This window comes from Parambassis ranga, chromosome 22 (assembly GCF_900634625.1).
Source record: "Parambassis ranga chromosome 22, fParRan2.1, whole genome shotgun sequence".
NCBI classification, from domain to species: Eukaryota; Metazoa; Chordata; class Actinopteri; family Ambassidae; genus Parambassis; species Parambassis ranga.
The window spans coordinates 6,075,048-6,090,644 of NC_041042.1; the positions used below are offsets into that span (position 1 = coordinate 6,075,048).

The following is a 15,597-nucleotide window of genomic DNA, read 5'->3' on the forward strand; positions in this document are numbered from 1 at the left end:
TTGTGAGGTTATTGCGGTTTTGGTATGGGAATGGAGTCTGATCATTTCTAACAAATCCAGTCTCCAATTTTATCGGTATTTAATTCAGAAGATGAAAGATAAAGATTTTGTTTGTACTTTTTGGCTGATCCAGATAGCCACAATGATGACAATATTCCCAGGATCATCTTCCTCATGTATTTTCACGCATCGATAAGGGAATAAAATACTTTTATGCACATAAGCTGTCTAGGTAGCTCCTGACAATACAGGATATCCCGTTCCCACGATTCCAAAGGCACTCACCTTACACAGGTGAGCTACGGGAATATACTGGGAGTTATATGACTGACAGCTGAAAACCAAACATTCTCCCGCTTGCTCCTCCCTTATGGTGCCTTCGGCGGCCAATAGCGTGGCTCTCTTGCAGATAGACCCTAGTGTGTCTCCCTCCAGCTCCAGTCCCCGCAGAGTAAAAGTCACGTTGGAAGGAAAAGGGGAGAGAGATATCTACTTACAGCTGCTGTCAGATATCCGATCGCATTCGCATGGCGAGGAGGTAACCTGATCGAGCTGGGAGGAGTGACTTTACCAGAGAAGGATTGAACAAAAAAATGTCTTCTTCTTCTGCCGGAGAAGTCACAACAGCAAATGACATCAAGAGAGAAAATGTGAAGGAGGTGGATACGCGGGAGTGCATCAAGCTTGTGGCGCTGGACGCGGCGGAGTTGTCCATGGAGCGCACGACTCCCAGCGCTGACGCGGTGCGCACGGAGCTGCTGGTGAGCGCCGCTTCCTCTCTGGCTTTCTCCCCGGAGCAAGTGGCGTGTGTGTGCGAGGCATTGCAACAGGGAGGCAATGTGGACCGGCTGGCCAGGTTCCTGTGGTCCCTGCCACAGAGTGACCTGCTACGCGGCAACGAAAGCATCCTAAAAGCCCAAGCTCTAGTTGCTTTCCACCAGGCTCGATACCAGGAGATGTACAGTATTTTGGAGAACCATAGTTTTAGTCCGTCCAACCACACCTTTCTACAAGACCTATGGTATAAGGCCCGGTACACCGAGGCGGAGAAGGCGCGAGGGAGACCTCTGGGTGCCGTGGACAAGTACCGAATCCGGAGAAAGTACCCTCTCCCCAGGACTATCTGGGACGGCGAGGAGACTGTTTATTGTTTCAAGGAGAGGTCGCGAAACGCACTGAAGGATCTGTATAATCAGAATAGGTACCCCTCTCCAGCTGAGAAAAGAAATCTCGCCAAGATTACGGGACTCTCCTTGACCCAGGTCAGCAACTGGTTCAAAAACAGGAGACAGAGAGACAGAAACCCGTCGGAAGCACAATCAAAAAGGTGAGACAACAAAAGGCACACGCACTGACTTTTTTTAATCACAGATCTTTTATCAACCAAATCATAAGAAAACATTCTCCAAGTGTTCTCTGCGTAAAGGCGCATTGGGTTAAACCCCGGCCAACTTTTAACAGAGCATTTTAAAGTTTCTTTTTCAATGGAAGGACGCTTCAGCTTTAACCTATTCGCACTCAGCTCTGTGATTGACAGGGTATTTCATAATATCCCGTCGGGCCACTCATAAATCTTATCAAAATGGATCATTAACTGTGCATAATTAAAACAATAAAAAAGTATTTGTAAAGGCGTCTGGAGCACGCTTTTAATGTTTTGAAATATGAAGCGGTTGCCATTCAGATCCGGTTTCAAGTGTGTTGGTGCTAAGGGGCATGGAAACCATAAGCAACAAAATAACACACACTCCAGTGAGCTTGCTGTCAGGAGGGGTAACAATTCAATAAAACTATTCAAAAGGTAACTTTAAAGGTTACTTTAATTTATTTTTATGTATTTGTGGCAGGCCTGTCTCCGTGTGTGTGTGTACACACTAGCTCATAAATCATTTCATATACGATTATTGTTTTGTTTTCTGTCGAACCAAAAAGGATCATTTCATAATCCTGCGCGCACACACACAGGTTGAAATGTAAGGGCTCTTCTTTCATGTTTCCCTCTTTGTGAACAAAGATGACGCACACCTGGTGGAGGTGACCCCTCTGCCTCTCAAACACACACACACACACACACACACACACACATTTATTTCACGTGGATTTCTAGACCAAAAATTGTCTTCCATTTCAGTTGTCCTTTTATATTTTCCTGGAAGTGGGGGTTTGTGTGTGTCAGTGTGTGTGTTTGTGTGTGCGCGCGCGCGCGCGCGTGTGGGATAGGGGGATTTGTTGCAGCTGTTTTAATCAGTCTTTAAAAAGGAGCCTTATAAATAAAATATAGTTGCTACGACCATAGCGTTTGAGGGCGGGTTTTGGCAACTAAAAAATAAGGAATGAATTTAACATTTAAAATTATGGGGGGAAACTAAGTAAATACTGGAGGCCATTTGTTCTGTCACGCCACCAGTGCTGGCATTTTGTCACACAAGAATTTATTGCTGCCAAATGGTTGCACGGTTGTTGACGTTGATTGGTTGTTGTCAGTGCTGCTCTCCATGAGGTAAGAAGGCTACACATTCAAACACAGCCTGCTCTTCAAAGCTGAGTAATAACAGAAACAAATGTGACTGCTTGCCTGTTATAGGCAGGCTGTGAGAGGAATTCTAAAGTTAGTCTATAAAAATAAACCAACAATGTACACAATATAGGAGAAAAGTACTTCATGTCCAATGTCCAATTATTGTCTATTTTAATGTGACAATAATTTAGTACTGGTTTTGTTTTCTTTGTTTTGTGACATATAATCTGTCATTTTCAGTGAATCTGATGGCAACCACAGCACAGAGGACGAGTCTAGTAAAGGCCAGGAGGAGTTGTCTCCTCGTCCCCTCTCCAATTCTTCAGATGGGGTGATAACCCATGGGACCCATCCCATTCAAACAGGACCTCTGGACAGTGGAGTGGTCATCCAGCAAATTGGGGACATCAAGATGCCCCCTGGTTCCAGCAGTGGTGGCCTCTACAACGGAAGTCTAGTGACCAGTAACACGTCCCCCACCATGTTTCACAATGGTGGATCATCTTACCTTCACTCACCTGGAAACATCCTCTTCAACGGGCTGAATTTGGGCATCCAGCCCTTGACGTTCAACCCACTGAGGCCATCTGGCGGGGTACTGCTGGGGGGCTCTGGAGTGGACATGCAGATGCAGACAGGACAGGACAAAGAACTGAGTAGTGCTGAGGACTCCACACTGCAGTACACCTCCTACTCTGGCTGTGTGAATGGGGCGGAGGTGAAGCTGGAGGGGGTTCACACCATGGCTGCCCAAAATGGAGGCTCCTCCGTGCTAACATTCAGCTCCCCATCAGGTGCTCTGCAGCTGGGTGGCTACAGTCTGGTTCAGGTACCGAGTGGAGTGTCTGACAGTGATGGCAGCTCATTACTCAACAGCGATGTAGGTCTTCCTCCCCTACAGCTCTCCTCTGCCTCCTCCTCCTCAACAATTACACAACAAGGTTAGTTCAGGAAATGATTTGTTGTTCAACATTAATCACACTGACTTCTTTAGCTTCAATAACTCATCTTGTCATGTTACCATACACATATATAAACAGTTATTGGTGTATTTTTTAACGAACTCTATTTCTTAGTTAGGAGAACAGCATGTGTGATAAAGGAGTTACCTAAACTTCCAGTCAGTTAATTTTGCAATGATGAAATGTTATATTGTTTTTAAGCCCTTCAAGAGGTACAAAAATCTTAATTTAATCTACTGTGTTCTCATATTACTGAATGGACTACTGTTACCTCACTTGATAACAGGTCAGAATGGCCTTTTGCCTTCCTTAAATGTTTCAGTGCAACGCTGCACGTCTCTGGTGGTTTGTCAACAGGTCTCTACTATGCCACCCAATATATCTAGCTGCTTTATTGGCTTGTCTCTTGTTTGGCCCATAGCCCAAGGGGCTGATACTACACATAACACAGAGCAGAAGAAATAGGGAAGGGAAACATATTTAGAAGTGGTGGTCCTTTTAAAACCCCAGAGATGAATAAAAACAAGTCCCGAAGTCGCCATCACTCATCATCATTACGCTCTTGATCTCCAGAGCAGGGACGGGGAAATACGTTTCAGACTATCAGAGGCCTTGAAACGCACTAACAGGGAATAAGTCATTACAGCACTTAGTCTGACATAAAGCAGAGAATCTACACCAGGATGAATAACGTGAAAAAAAAACAGGAAAATTGCAGCTTGCTGTTGAGTCCTGGCAGACTATTGCATTTGTTCTCTGGGGTACTGCGGGGTTGAGCTTAAAGAGCAGAAAGTGTGTGAGACACACAACAGCAATTTAGAGGCCAAGGCCTGCTGTAAGTAAAACACATAAAATGGTGAAAAGTAAAAAGGGGGATCCAGCAATTGGAATGGGATCTACTGTAGTCAAACTCAAGGTAGACACATTATGTATTGATCTCTTGTTGTTTCACCACAGGTACTATGCCTCTGAATAATGTAGCAGTGACCTCTTCCAGTGACGACTCATTCCAGCAGCAAGACAAGCTGACAATGACATCTCTGCATCACAGTACGGTCCTCTACAGCATGAGCAACGCCAGCCAGCCATCCATCAAGAAGGAGCCTCTGGAGGGAAGCATGTACTCCTCATATCACCACGGGCTCCACCTGGATCCCAGTGGACAGATCAGCTATGCCACCCCCAACTCAGAAGAGATTACCTCCAGTCAAGGCCCTGCCTCAAACGCCGAGGTCACCGCCGTCAGCTCATCCAGCCCTGAGCCTGAGGTCTACACCACCCTCACTGTCAGCACGCCCCTGATGGCTCAAACAGACCCAAGTAACCATCACCTCCAGCCCACAGAGTACCTTGGGAGCCACGAGGTCCCGTCCTCACACCTGATGGGCCCTGGCATGAACAACAACTACATGAATATTTCAGAGAACAAGGTGGACGGCTCGGGTTCGGGAGGCATGAATGAAATAGTGCGGGCAATGTGTGGGGAGATGGAGGCGGCAGAGGGCAAGGAGCTCGCCAAATTACAGACAGTGCAGATGGATGAGGACATGGCTGACCTTTAACCTCAAAACCCCGCTCCTCACAGAAGCAGTCATGTCCGCCCGAGCCGAGATATGGTGAATCTTTTTACTTTGGTGTGTGCGTGTGTGTGTGTGTGTGTGTGTTTTTTTAAACCATTCATTTCCTTTTAATGTTAAATTATTTGCGTTCATTTGACTTTTACAATGCACTCAAGTCAGAGGGGAGCTCCATGGGTGGGCTTTATCATTTTATCATAAAAATAAAAAAAAGCCTGTGACATGTTTTAAAAGCCCCGTTCATAAGACAAAACATCACGACTGTTATGTGTTAACAGAAGAAGTTGCTGTAAGTGTTTGAGCCATGTTTAAATGTGCATTTTTATAGACAACACCTGCTACTTCCTGTTGAGAGGATTTGATCTGCAGAAGCAGGTGCTGGAATGCCTCGAGTCATGTGACTAGGATGTTCCTCCAAACTAAATGCGTCATCTGGGTCAAACCAAAAAGGTCATTCTGTGGGGTGGGGGTGCCTGTTTGAAAACGGTCAGTTAAACAGCGACGGCTTTAGTGAAGGACTGCACACATGTACAGAGAATAGGTCATAACACACACAACGCTGCTGATTTAGGAAAAAGTGTCCTTCAGTAAGCACTTTAAATTTTCTAAACCCTTCTCAAGTCACCACAAAACCTGCTTTTGTGCTTTATATCACACCAAACGAAATCGGAATGTTAAACGTGGGAAAAGAGTTAAGATGAATGTGCCTTTCTGCTTTTTTAATTACACAATGGCATTGGTCTGTTTGGTATTTGCACTACCACAATGACATTACAATGAACATATTTCAAACGGCCTTTGTGTTGGAGGGTTTTGTCGCATGTGACACACCTCAACAAATGCACACTATCCTATTTCAAGTCTCATCATTAAAGCCCAGTAAACCAAAATATGAATGATGATCAAAAATGTCACGTTGTTGTTCATCCTGTTGTTAATAATGCTGCAACTCATTGTATGTTAAATAGATGCTGTACTATATCATGTCTCATTTTGTCTCTCCAAATATCAGTAATATTTTTCTATCAAGCAGATGCAAACAACTGCAGTGTGTATGCTTTATGAAAAGGTAAAAGAGACAGACGTCACTAAGAGGACAAATCATTTTTATAGTCCCGTCTTTAAACTGAGAGGGGCTGTAATCATTTCTCTTTGCATGGCATCATAATGTTTTGGACACTAGTGCCTTTTACTTTTGTTTTTCGTGAATAAAAATAAGCTCAGTTGTAGCGCTTGTGTTGGACGAGCAGGCTCTGAGATTTACCGCCGCCACCATCACAGGCACATTTGTTGGGTGTCAGTTAAGGCGAAAGAGTGTGGCGCCCATTTGTCAAGAGAGTCTGACGCTTTTTCACAACAGGAGTTCTTGCTACATGACCATAATAGCACACAAGCACATAGCCAACTCACACACACCATACACATTTTTCAGTGTGAGGAACACTCTTCTCTGTCAGGAATCATTGAAAGTGTCCTCTGTGCTTTAATGTCATAAACCAAAAACTGTGGGCAGATTATAGATAGAGTACATTTAATGGTCTTTTTTGTTGTTGTTGTTGTTGTTTTTTAAATCTTAGTTTGAATTATATGTTTGTTATCTGAAATTATGTGAATGTATTTTTCTAAATCTCCATACTGCAATAAAAGTTTATATTTATAAAAACATAAATCAGCCTATTTTTAATTGCGTTGCTAAACTTCAACTTGTAAATTGTAACTAATCTTAGTTTATGACAGACAAAAAGCAAGCAGGCGTCTTTCCAGTGTTAAAGAGTCCAATGTGTCCAAACTGAGGACAGAGGGGAGGCGGGGTTGGCATGCTGTAAGCCAAGTGCAGCTCTCTGCAAACCTGCAGTGATCGTTTGCACATGCCTGGCAACCTGGAGTTCATTAGGCCTCCTTTTCTCATCTCAGTCCCTGTAATTCAAATAAACAGCAATGAGATTTCCAGAGGTAAAGCTCCTTTTGGGTGGGGGGTCTGCAGCTCCCTACAGCTCAGTCCAATCCCTAAACGAAGGCCAAGCCCCCCCCAACTTCAACATGTGGAAGAATGAATCTGAGGCGCTGTCACTCACAGATACTGATTCTCTATCCAGAAGAGAGCCTCGCGGCTTCAGGGGGATTCTCTGTGAATTTATGAATATCCACCAGAATACTTGTTCCCTCAGTGGGCACCTGACCAAACAAACACAGAGAGATAACATGAAGACAAATGGATGAACAGCGGGGGATTTTATTTTATTCACAGGGTGTCTGTGGTGGATTATAGGAGTTGTCCTCTCAGTGTATCGTGGCTAGAGAAGTTATATATGATCTAACTGATGACCTAAATAAACAGAGGCTGTTTGTCTGTGCTCACTGTTGAGGCACAGAGGGGGGAAAGAAGAAAAAAATGGTAGAGACTAGCGGGAAAGGGAGGGACAGGCAGGCAACTGGGATAAGGTTACCTGTGCACAGGTGACCTCGTCGCCATGGGCAGTGGATTAGCTGATTGTTAGGTATCAGGTAACTCCTCCTGTAATATTGAAGAGGGTGAAAACAGCTTTGTTGGAGCCCAGAACAATATCCCATTTGCAGCAGGAGCCCATGGTCTGTGGGTCTCACGGGGAGGGGGGGGGGGGCAGCAAAGAAGAACTCCAAATTCCGCCTTTGTGTATTGTGCCTATGAATTAGTTAGAAATGAAGCCACAAAGATGTTGTGCTGTACAATTTTCATGAAGATATCCACAGCATGGCGCTCACAAAGATCCTCATTTACAAGTGGATCATCTTGTCCACAAACACACAACTTGGATGTGTGAAAAAAGAGGGAACTCCCCCAGAACTCTGGCCTTATTAAAAACACTGACCTCTGCTCTTTCAGATGGTTTCAAAGCTGACATTTAATGCGGCGCAGCAGACTGCAAGCCATATGTAACATGACCTGGGGAGCACGGTACTTCAGTGCTCCACGTCCCACTAATGAGAGGGCAGAGGTCAGCGGGTACCAGCCTGCTCACACAGACCCACCACTACTGGCCGAGCTCGGTCCAGAAACACAATCTATTGGCTCTGACTGTGTTATGGAAAATAAGATGCAGTGTTTACATAAAGTATAAAAGGTGAAATAATGTCCTGGTAGTAGTTGAATTCTGCCTCCTTAGTTGTTGCTTGGTAAAGGAGACACATGTATCACTCAGTGAGGCAAGAAGAAGACGCAACCAGCATGATTCATAGGTTTGTTCTGGACTACAAGGACAGAAAACATAAGTCACGAGGACAGTTTTAAGTGTGCATGTGTGTGTTGAAGTGTGATGCTTTCACACACACACACACACACACACACACACACACACACACAGCAGCAGCTGGGAGGCAGCCTCATGTCTACACCACAGTGGTCAACGGTACTCTCCAAAGAGAAAAACACCACTTTGTAACAGGAGCAGAGCAGTTATAGACACACACACACACACACACACACACACCTGCTGCTGCACAACTTCTAAAACACAAACAACAACTCATCCTCTCAGGAGTTACATTTTGACTTGCATGATAGCATTGTCATGGCGCCCCCTCCCTGCCAGAAGGCACACATGGTAGTTTTTGTTTGTGTACGTATTTGTCAAGCTGCGTCGTTTGTTTATTTACTCAAGCCCTTGCAGCCAGAAAAAAAAGGACGAGTTTCTCTAAAACAAATGCGCTCATCTACACGCCGGGGGTGTGTTTACGTAGCAGAGCACTGTAAAAGCCGAGGCCGTAATTGCATATTTGTGGAGGTGGTCCTCTGAGGAAATGCGTAATGATTTTGATGGGGGGGCTAACCCCAGTGCACTTGTACCAGGTCTAATTTTCCAACATGACAGGAAACTCTGTTAAGCTGATAATTGCAGCTCCAATTTCATTTAACTCACTCATGTCAACAGTTGTGTTTTGTTTTGGGAGAAGGAGCTGTTTTTTTTTCACTGCCGTGCACCTCACCGAATAAACCTCTTCAAGTTTTAATTAAAGACACATTTAGGACATTTTGAATATCTGAAACAATAATAAAGAATTGGTTATATTCATAATTTGTTACTAAATGTAAGATCCAGACATTATTTATTTTACAAGTAAATAAATAAAGATTCAGTTTAGAACTTGGTTTTGATGTTCCGAATAAATAAATTCGTTTTTATATAGCTATGTTTTAATGGCTGAGTTTCCTTTGAACCCAAGTCCACCCTTCAGAAACCTTCCAAGCTCAAACCCCCTGGAGACCAAATCTGACATTTTTCACTTAATTTAAACAGTATCGGCTTTGTTCCAGTCGATACAGCTGAAATAGCACTTTGGATTTAGATAGAGTGAAAACCATCTGTTCACTGAAGCAGTGCTCGTTTCAATTTTCCTCCATATTTTCAAAAAATAAACCCTCCAATAGGAAGCGCAGTCTTTTTGATGATGACATTTTTATGAAGTGCTTTCTAGTGTTTTGAAATGAGACTTTTCTTTCTCTCGTTTTCTCACACTGGCCTGGAGTGCCACCGATATATTTCATCCTATTCCTCCCAAATGTCAAAGTCCATGTGGGAGATATTACTACTTTGCAACTCTGAGCTGTAATAGTTCAAAGTGCGCGGACGACACATCCCGCGTATGCCTATATCACGTCAAACCTGTTTTATTAAAGATGCACAGACATTATTTTTTTTTTAGGATGAAAATCTTTTGACTTATTATAGTTTTTCCTGGTAAATTAAACATAAAGGTTTTTAGACGCCCCAGCGCCCTCAGAGACGACGTCAGGGTCTGAAGGTTATAAAAATGCGTCTTTGTGAGAAAGAGTGCGTAACCAGACTAAAGAATACCTGCAAGTCCCTTTCTGAAGCGAGTAACGAGTGATAGCCTACCTAAGTATTGCATTACTGGTCGGGGTATGAGGAGCCCGGCACTGGCCGTGGCAGAGGGGAGGCGGAGAGTCCACATCTTGAAATAATCTCGCCCCCCGGGCTGCTCGGGTTAAAGGAGGAGGCGCGGCGCAATGTGGTAGAGATATTAGAGAAACCCGAGAGCCGCTCATCAGACAGCTCATTTACTGAAGCACTGAGGTTTTACACAGCCCTGAGTGCAGCTACAGAGCCAGCCTGTGTGTCCAGCCACTTCACCATTTACATCAGGGCTTCCATTCTCATCCTGTTCAGATAGACATATACTAATAACATTCAGCCCATAAAATCACGGAAGATTAATTTGAAGAGTAACACATGAAGGCCAGTTATCTGTCTAACTATCGTTATTATATCAGCAGGCCGTTTGGAAATGTGAAGGAAATCATTTCATGTGTGTTTTAACATTCACATTTCTTGTAACTTTAATTGAAGCACGGTGGGAAACCTGTCACACATTCAGAGGGAAATCTGCTTTTTTCTGTCTGATATAATAAAACAAGACACAGATGCTGCAACACTGAAATAACCCTACGGCCTGATGAGAGCTTTGTATCCAACAGTACTTAATTAAATCAGTTTTTTAATCCATTTTCAAAATCCAAATGCACCTACTATAGCACCTCATATAGATGTTTTATTTTCCATAAAACCTTACAGAATGATTTACAACCACAGCATATTCAAAACTGAAACTCTGTAAACTCTTTTACACATTAAAACACATTTTAATTCCATTTACATGTATAATAGGAATCCTTAAGCAGGCGGACCCTCCTCTACAGCGTTTTGTGTAAAAATGCTTTCGGTTAAATATCATTTTGTGAGCCGCGTCTCGTTCCATGTGACATATTGAAAGGGGAGTTTAGTTTCAGACTCTGGTGCCGATAAAGAAATGTGATCTATATGGCTCAAACCAACAACTGCACCACCAAGAACCAGTGTCGCAGAGAACTCATTTACTAATGGATTGGTTTAGTGTTTCACCCCACAGAAAACACTGGAGCCAGTGCGGTGCCTGTCTAATCCTTGAAATATAAATGTAGGCTTCACAGGCTAGAAGAACCTCTTTAAAAACACGTGATGGGGCAGATATGAGTGTAAAAAAATGGAGTCTTTGATGGTTCAGATTGAATATTAATTTTCAGATCACGTGGGTGAAGAGCATTGCAGCTTTACATAAAGGGCATACACTTTTAAATTCACTTTCTCAGACCTGAAGATGTTTAGAAAGTTGTCTTCTACGCTTGAAACATGCGGCATTTTATATCATCTCTTCACCTCTCTCTCTCTCTCTCTCTCTCTCTAAAACACACACACACACACACTTAAGTGGCTGATTTCCTACCGGTGGTCTATGGCCCATAACTCGTTTGGCAGGTAGTATAGGTTGCTCATATAAAATAGTTGTGTAATGGCGCTTAATGGACCCCACTATCATCATAGGAACTTATTAAATTATATCACCTCATAAAATAAACGGCTCTGATAATTAACAGACGATCACAGGTGGTGATACAACACAATGTTCAATCTGCATGTAATTATGGTGGCGGAGGCACAACAATGCGCAGTGATGGTACATAAGGTAGGCTTTCAATTAGTGCACAAATAAATGTAACATTAATGGGAAATCGTTTTTTTTTTTTAATGAAAGTAGTCTTGACTACCTTTGTTACGACTAGCCGTGCTTGTTTCCAGCTCATGTCTCACAGATTTGTCCACACAAATCAAAAGTTTTGTGCGTCTGTGGTGAAGTGAGAAGTCTATATTGTCCCCGTTTAAATAAGATGTATATTCAGAAGAGGTTAATACGGCTTTTTAAGAGGTCTGTAATAATTGATTAGTGTTTAGGTGCTGCTCTGCTCCCTCAGCTGAAGCGGGAGAGGGACTGTGGGGGCGGGAGGTGGGAGCGCTCCTATTTCAGCCCCTGACGCACTGCCTCTGGGGAGGAAACGGAGCTGCAAACTCAGTCCTCCTCTGCTGTACAGGGTGCAGGGCAGAGGGAGAGCCAATCACCGAAACGCACAGGCTCCCTTTAAGCCTGACATATCTCCAACAGGAACAAATTGTCCCAACAATCAACATCCCAATCTGCTGCGCGCATCAGGGGCTGGAGTGGAGTGGATAGCCTATAGGCCTGCGCTGCGCGGACGGATTGCGCTGGATTGCATCACGAAAAGAAACTTTACAACGACTAAAACATAGCAAACGACTTGTATCGCTTTGGATATCAGCGGCTTGGGTGGAGGAGTGAGCTCGGACATCATGTCTATATTACCGTCCTTCGGGTTTACGCAAGAGCAAGTGGCGTGCGTTTGCGAGGTGCTGCAACAGGGAGGAAACCTGGAGAGGCTCGGTCGCTTCCTGTGGTCTCTACCAGCATGCGATCACCTCCACAAGAACGAAAGCGTCCTGAAAGCCAAGGCAGTGGTGGCGTTTCACCGCGGAAACTTCAGAGAGCTTTATAAGATCCTGGAGAGCCACCAGTTCTCCCCGCACAACCACCCGAAGCTGCAGCAGCTCTGGCTGAAGGCGCACTACGTGGAGGCGGAGAAGCTGCGCGGCCGGCCGCTCGGAGCCGTAGGGAAGTACCGGGTGCGGAGGAAATTCCCGCTGCCCCGCACGATATGGGACGGCGAGGAGACCAGCTACTGCTTTAAAGAGAAGTCAAGGGGAGTCCTGAGAGAGTGGTACACGCACAACCCCTACCCGTCCCCGCGGGAAAAGAGGGAGCTGGCTGAGGCCACAGGACTGACCACTACGCAGGTCAGCAACTGGTTCAAAAACAGACGGCAGAGAGACAGAGCCGCAGAGGCGAAGGAGAGGTACGGCAAACTGTCACAGCCTCGCTGCTGAAATATGTTCATGTGTTTTTATATGTTTCAAGAGCAAAATCAAATATGACATGGAAGACATATTTTAAAGCAGTCAGGGTGACAAGAGAGGAAAGACCGCGTGGAGACATAACAGTTATATCTGAACATATCAAATAGGGTTTAATCTATGTATTGTTTGTTTACGGTTCCAAATCACACATACCTTGATAAGAGTGAAGGTGAGTAAACAGTAGCGTGTTGTTGTTGAATGATGGCTTCCCACCAGAAAGCATGGAGTTGTCTCAACCGGAATTAAGGCATAAAATGTACGAAATGTAAAAAAAACAAGGGTTCACAAATAAGAACATATACTGTCGTCACTTTGTTAGCAATGAAAAAATAGTTTTTCTTTTTTTTTTTCAAATGAAATGTGTTAAAGGGTAAATTAGGACACACCAGAGAATTAAAATGATAATAATTAGTCTTAACGGACTTAACAGCATGAAGTTAAATTCCACATAAAAATCCGATAAGTCCCATATTTCCAGTCTGTTTTCCCCGAGCTCTTTTGTTGTTACAGTAAAATAACAGTAAACTTACTGAGCACTGTTTTCAGTCTACTGAACGTCTTTCAGGCCCACGTCACTGATGTAAAGTCTTCTGCTCTGTATTTCCTCTAATTTCCCCCTTTTTTGTCATTTCCAGGGAGAACAGCGAAAACAGCAACGCAGGCGGCAACAAACAGAACCAGCTGTCCCCTCTGGACGGAGGAAAGTCTCTCATGTCCAGCTCGGAGGACGAGTTTTCTCCACCTCAGAGTCCCGACCAGAACTCAGCGCTTTTGCTTCAGGGCAACATGAGCCACCCCGGGGCCTCCGCTTACCCCATGTCCGGTCTAGGGGGCCCACAGCCGGTGCACGGCATGCACGGACACCCACACCAACTGCAGGACTCCTTGTTGGGACCCCTAACTTCCAGTCTTGTGGATTTGGGCTCGTAGAGAAGCTGCCAGATTATTCTATTTTACAAAACCAAAAACCAGAAAAAACGAAAAGGACTGAGAAGTGTATCAAATTGAAAACATGTATGAAATATAGTAGCTTACCTTATAATATAGACTGACGTGTCTGTCGTTAAATTTGGTTAGAACAAAATTCCTTAATGCGCTTAACATATATATTCCCTCTGACAGGAGGCTTTGTGAACTCCTGCACATGGAAACACACAAACAGGAACTTTCTGAAACCCTTAACGAAACACTTAACTGGACTGCCCATTTACTTAATTTATAATATTTTGTTAAGATAACAAAAGGGATTATAGCAACCTCCTGCGATGGAAACTAAGAGTTTTCATTAGAGTCATGGTAGTTTCCAATAAAACAAAAGTAATACATTTGTCTGTGTGTTATTTGTGCATTTAGAGAAAAAATAAAAAGCTATTCACGTAGATTTTTAGATTCCGCCGTCCGCAATGTGCAAATTATATTCATTTGTCGTAAATTGTAAAAAACAAGAAAAAACCTTATTTTTCATATTATTTCTTTCGCCTTGAATGCCCTTTAGATTGTAGACATTTATGGTGAAAACACGTAAATAAATCTACGTTGGTGGGACATGAGTCAGGAGAGTTGAAATCCTGCTCTACGGGTTCTCTGGGTTTTAACAATAAACCGAGAGGGATCATAAAGGGAAATTTAATTTAATACAAATGTGAGTCAACATCAGCAGCTGTCTGTCAGGAGGCTGTTGTGTACACATGAAGCAGCTTTGGTCCCTTTGAACGTCGTCTGTTCCCTCATACGTGTCTGCCAAAAGGAGAGATTTTTTTTCGTCATTTTTAGCCCGACTGCTGCGGATCATTGGCTTTTTGTTGCCGTGTTTTCTTTGCTCTCTCTGAGAGTTTGTTCTGTCGGTTCCGGGCCATGGGAAAGAGCCACTACTCAACCTCTACCAGCTCTGGATTTACAGAAAAAAAATATAGGCAATGATAATATTTATATAGCTAGATCCAAAACAAAACAAACAAACATACAAAACTTAAAATAATAAATCTATAGCAATTTCTAATAATAATAATAATAATAATAATAATAATAATAATAATAATAATAATAATAATAATAATATGAGCATATTTAAATTGGAGAATTTGGTGGCCTGAGAGCAGGGATCTGGTGAGGACAGCTCTCTTGTCCCCCACCCCCCATGCTCTCTCTGGGCTCATGTCAGGGTAAATTGTTTTGAGCAGAGAGCACCGAGGATTTCCTGAGCATAATCTGAAACAGTCGCTGCTTGCATTACTGCCTGATTGCGAAGATTGCAGGGCTGCAGGGCTGCAGGCAGCGCCCAGCTTCAGTGGAGGGACCTTGAGGCACATCCCACAGGCCTCCTTCACTCTCCCTCTCTGACTGTTAGCTCTCTCTCTCTCTCAGCATATCATCTCTACTAAAACAGCGCGGCTGTGCTGTCCATGTCACCTACAGCTTTCCACACAGGCTGTTGTGCTGTCCTCAGTGGACCTTCCTCCAGGATCCTTACATTCTGCATGTAAAATGTGAGAATGAGAAGTAAAAGTGACAGCACCGCACTTTAAAGTAAGTGTAGCTACAATACTAAACCAGTGGAAAGTTCTCTTCATGCCTCCTAATGATGTTTCATTGGTACTTCCAGCTGCAAAGTAATCTAATGTTGTAATCTGAGGAACAGAAGCTTGATATGTTAAATCTTTGCATTTAAACAAATGTAGTGGAAACTATATTTACCCTGACACAAAAGTGAGGACAGTAACAGACAGAAAACCATGTGTTTA

The 15,597-nt window shown here is 43.6% G+C and overlaps 2 protein-coding genes across 2 annotated transcripts; both read left to right on the forward strand.

Moving 5' to 3' along the window:
• Positions 1-429: 429 nt before the first annotated feature.
• six4a (SIX homeobox 4a) lies at positions 430-6,726 on the forward strand. The gene is made up of 3 exons (XM_028395466.1): positions 430-1,327; positions 2,759-3,459; positions 4,438-6,726. The coding sequence occupies exons 1-3, from the start codon at positions 594-596 to the stop codon at positions 5,040-5,042; spliced, it is 2,040 nt and encodes a 679-aa protein (XP_028251267.1). The 5' UTR covers positions 430-593; the 3' UTR covers positions 5,043-6,726.
• A 5,195-nt stretch (positions 6,727-11,921) lies between these two features.
• Positions 11,922-13,898, forward strand: LOC114427632 (homeobox protein six1b). Its single transcript, XM_028395800.1, has 2 exons — positions 11,922-12,795; positions 13,492-13,898. The coding sequence occupies exons 1-2, from the start codon at positions 12,236-12,238 to the stop codon at positions 13,784-13,786; spliced, it is 855 nt and encodes a 284-aa protein (XP_028251601.1). The 5' UTR covers positions 11,922-12,235; the 3' UTR covers positions 13,787-13,898.
• Positions 13,899-15,597: the final 1,699 nt, after the last annotated feature.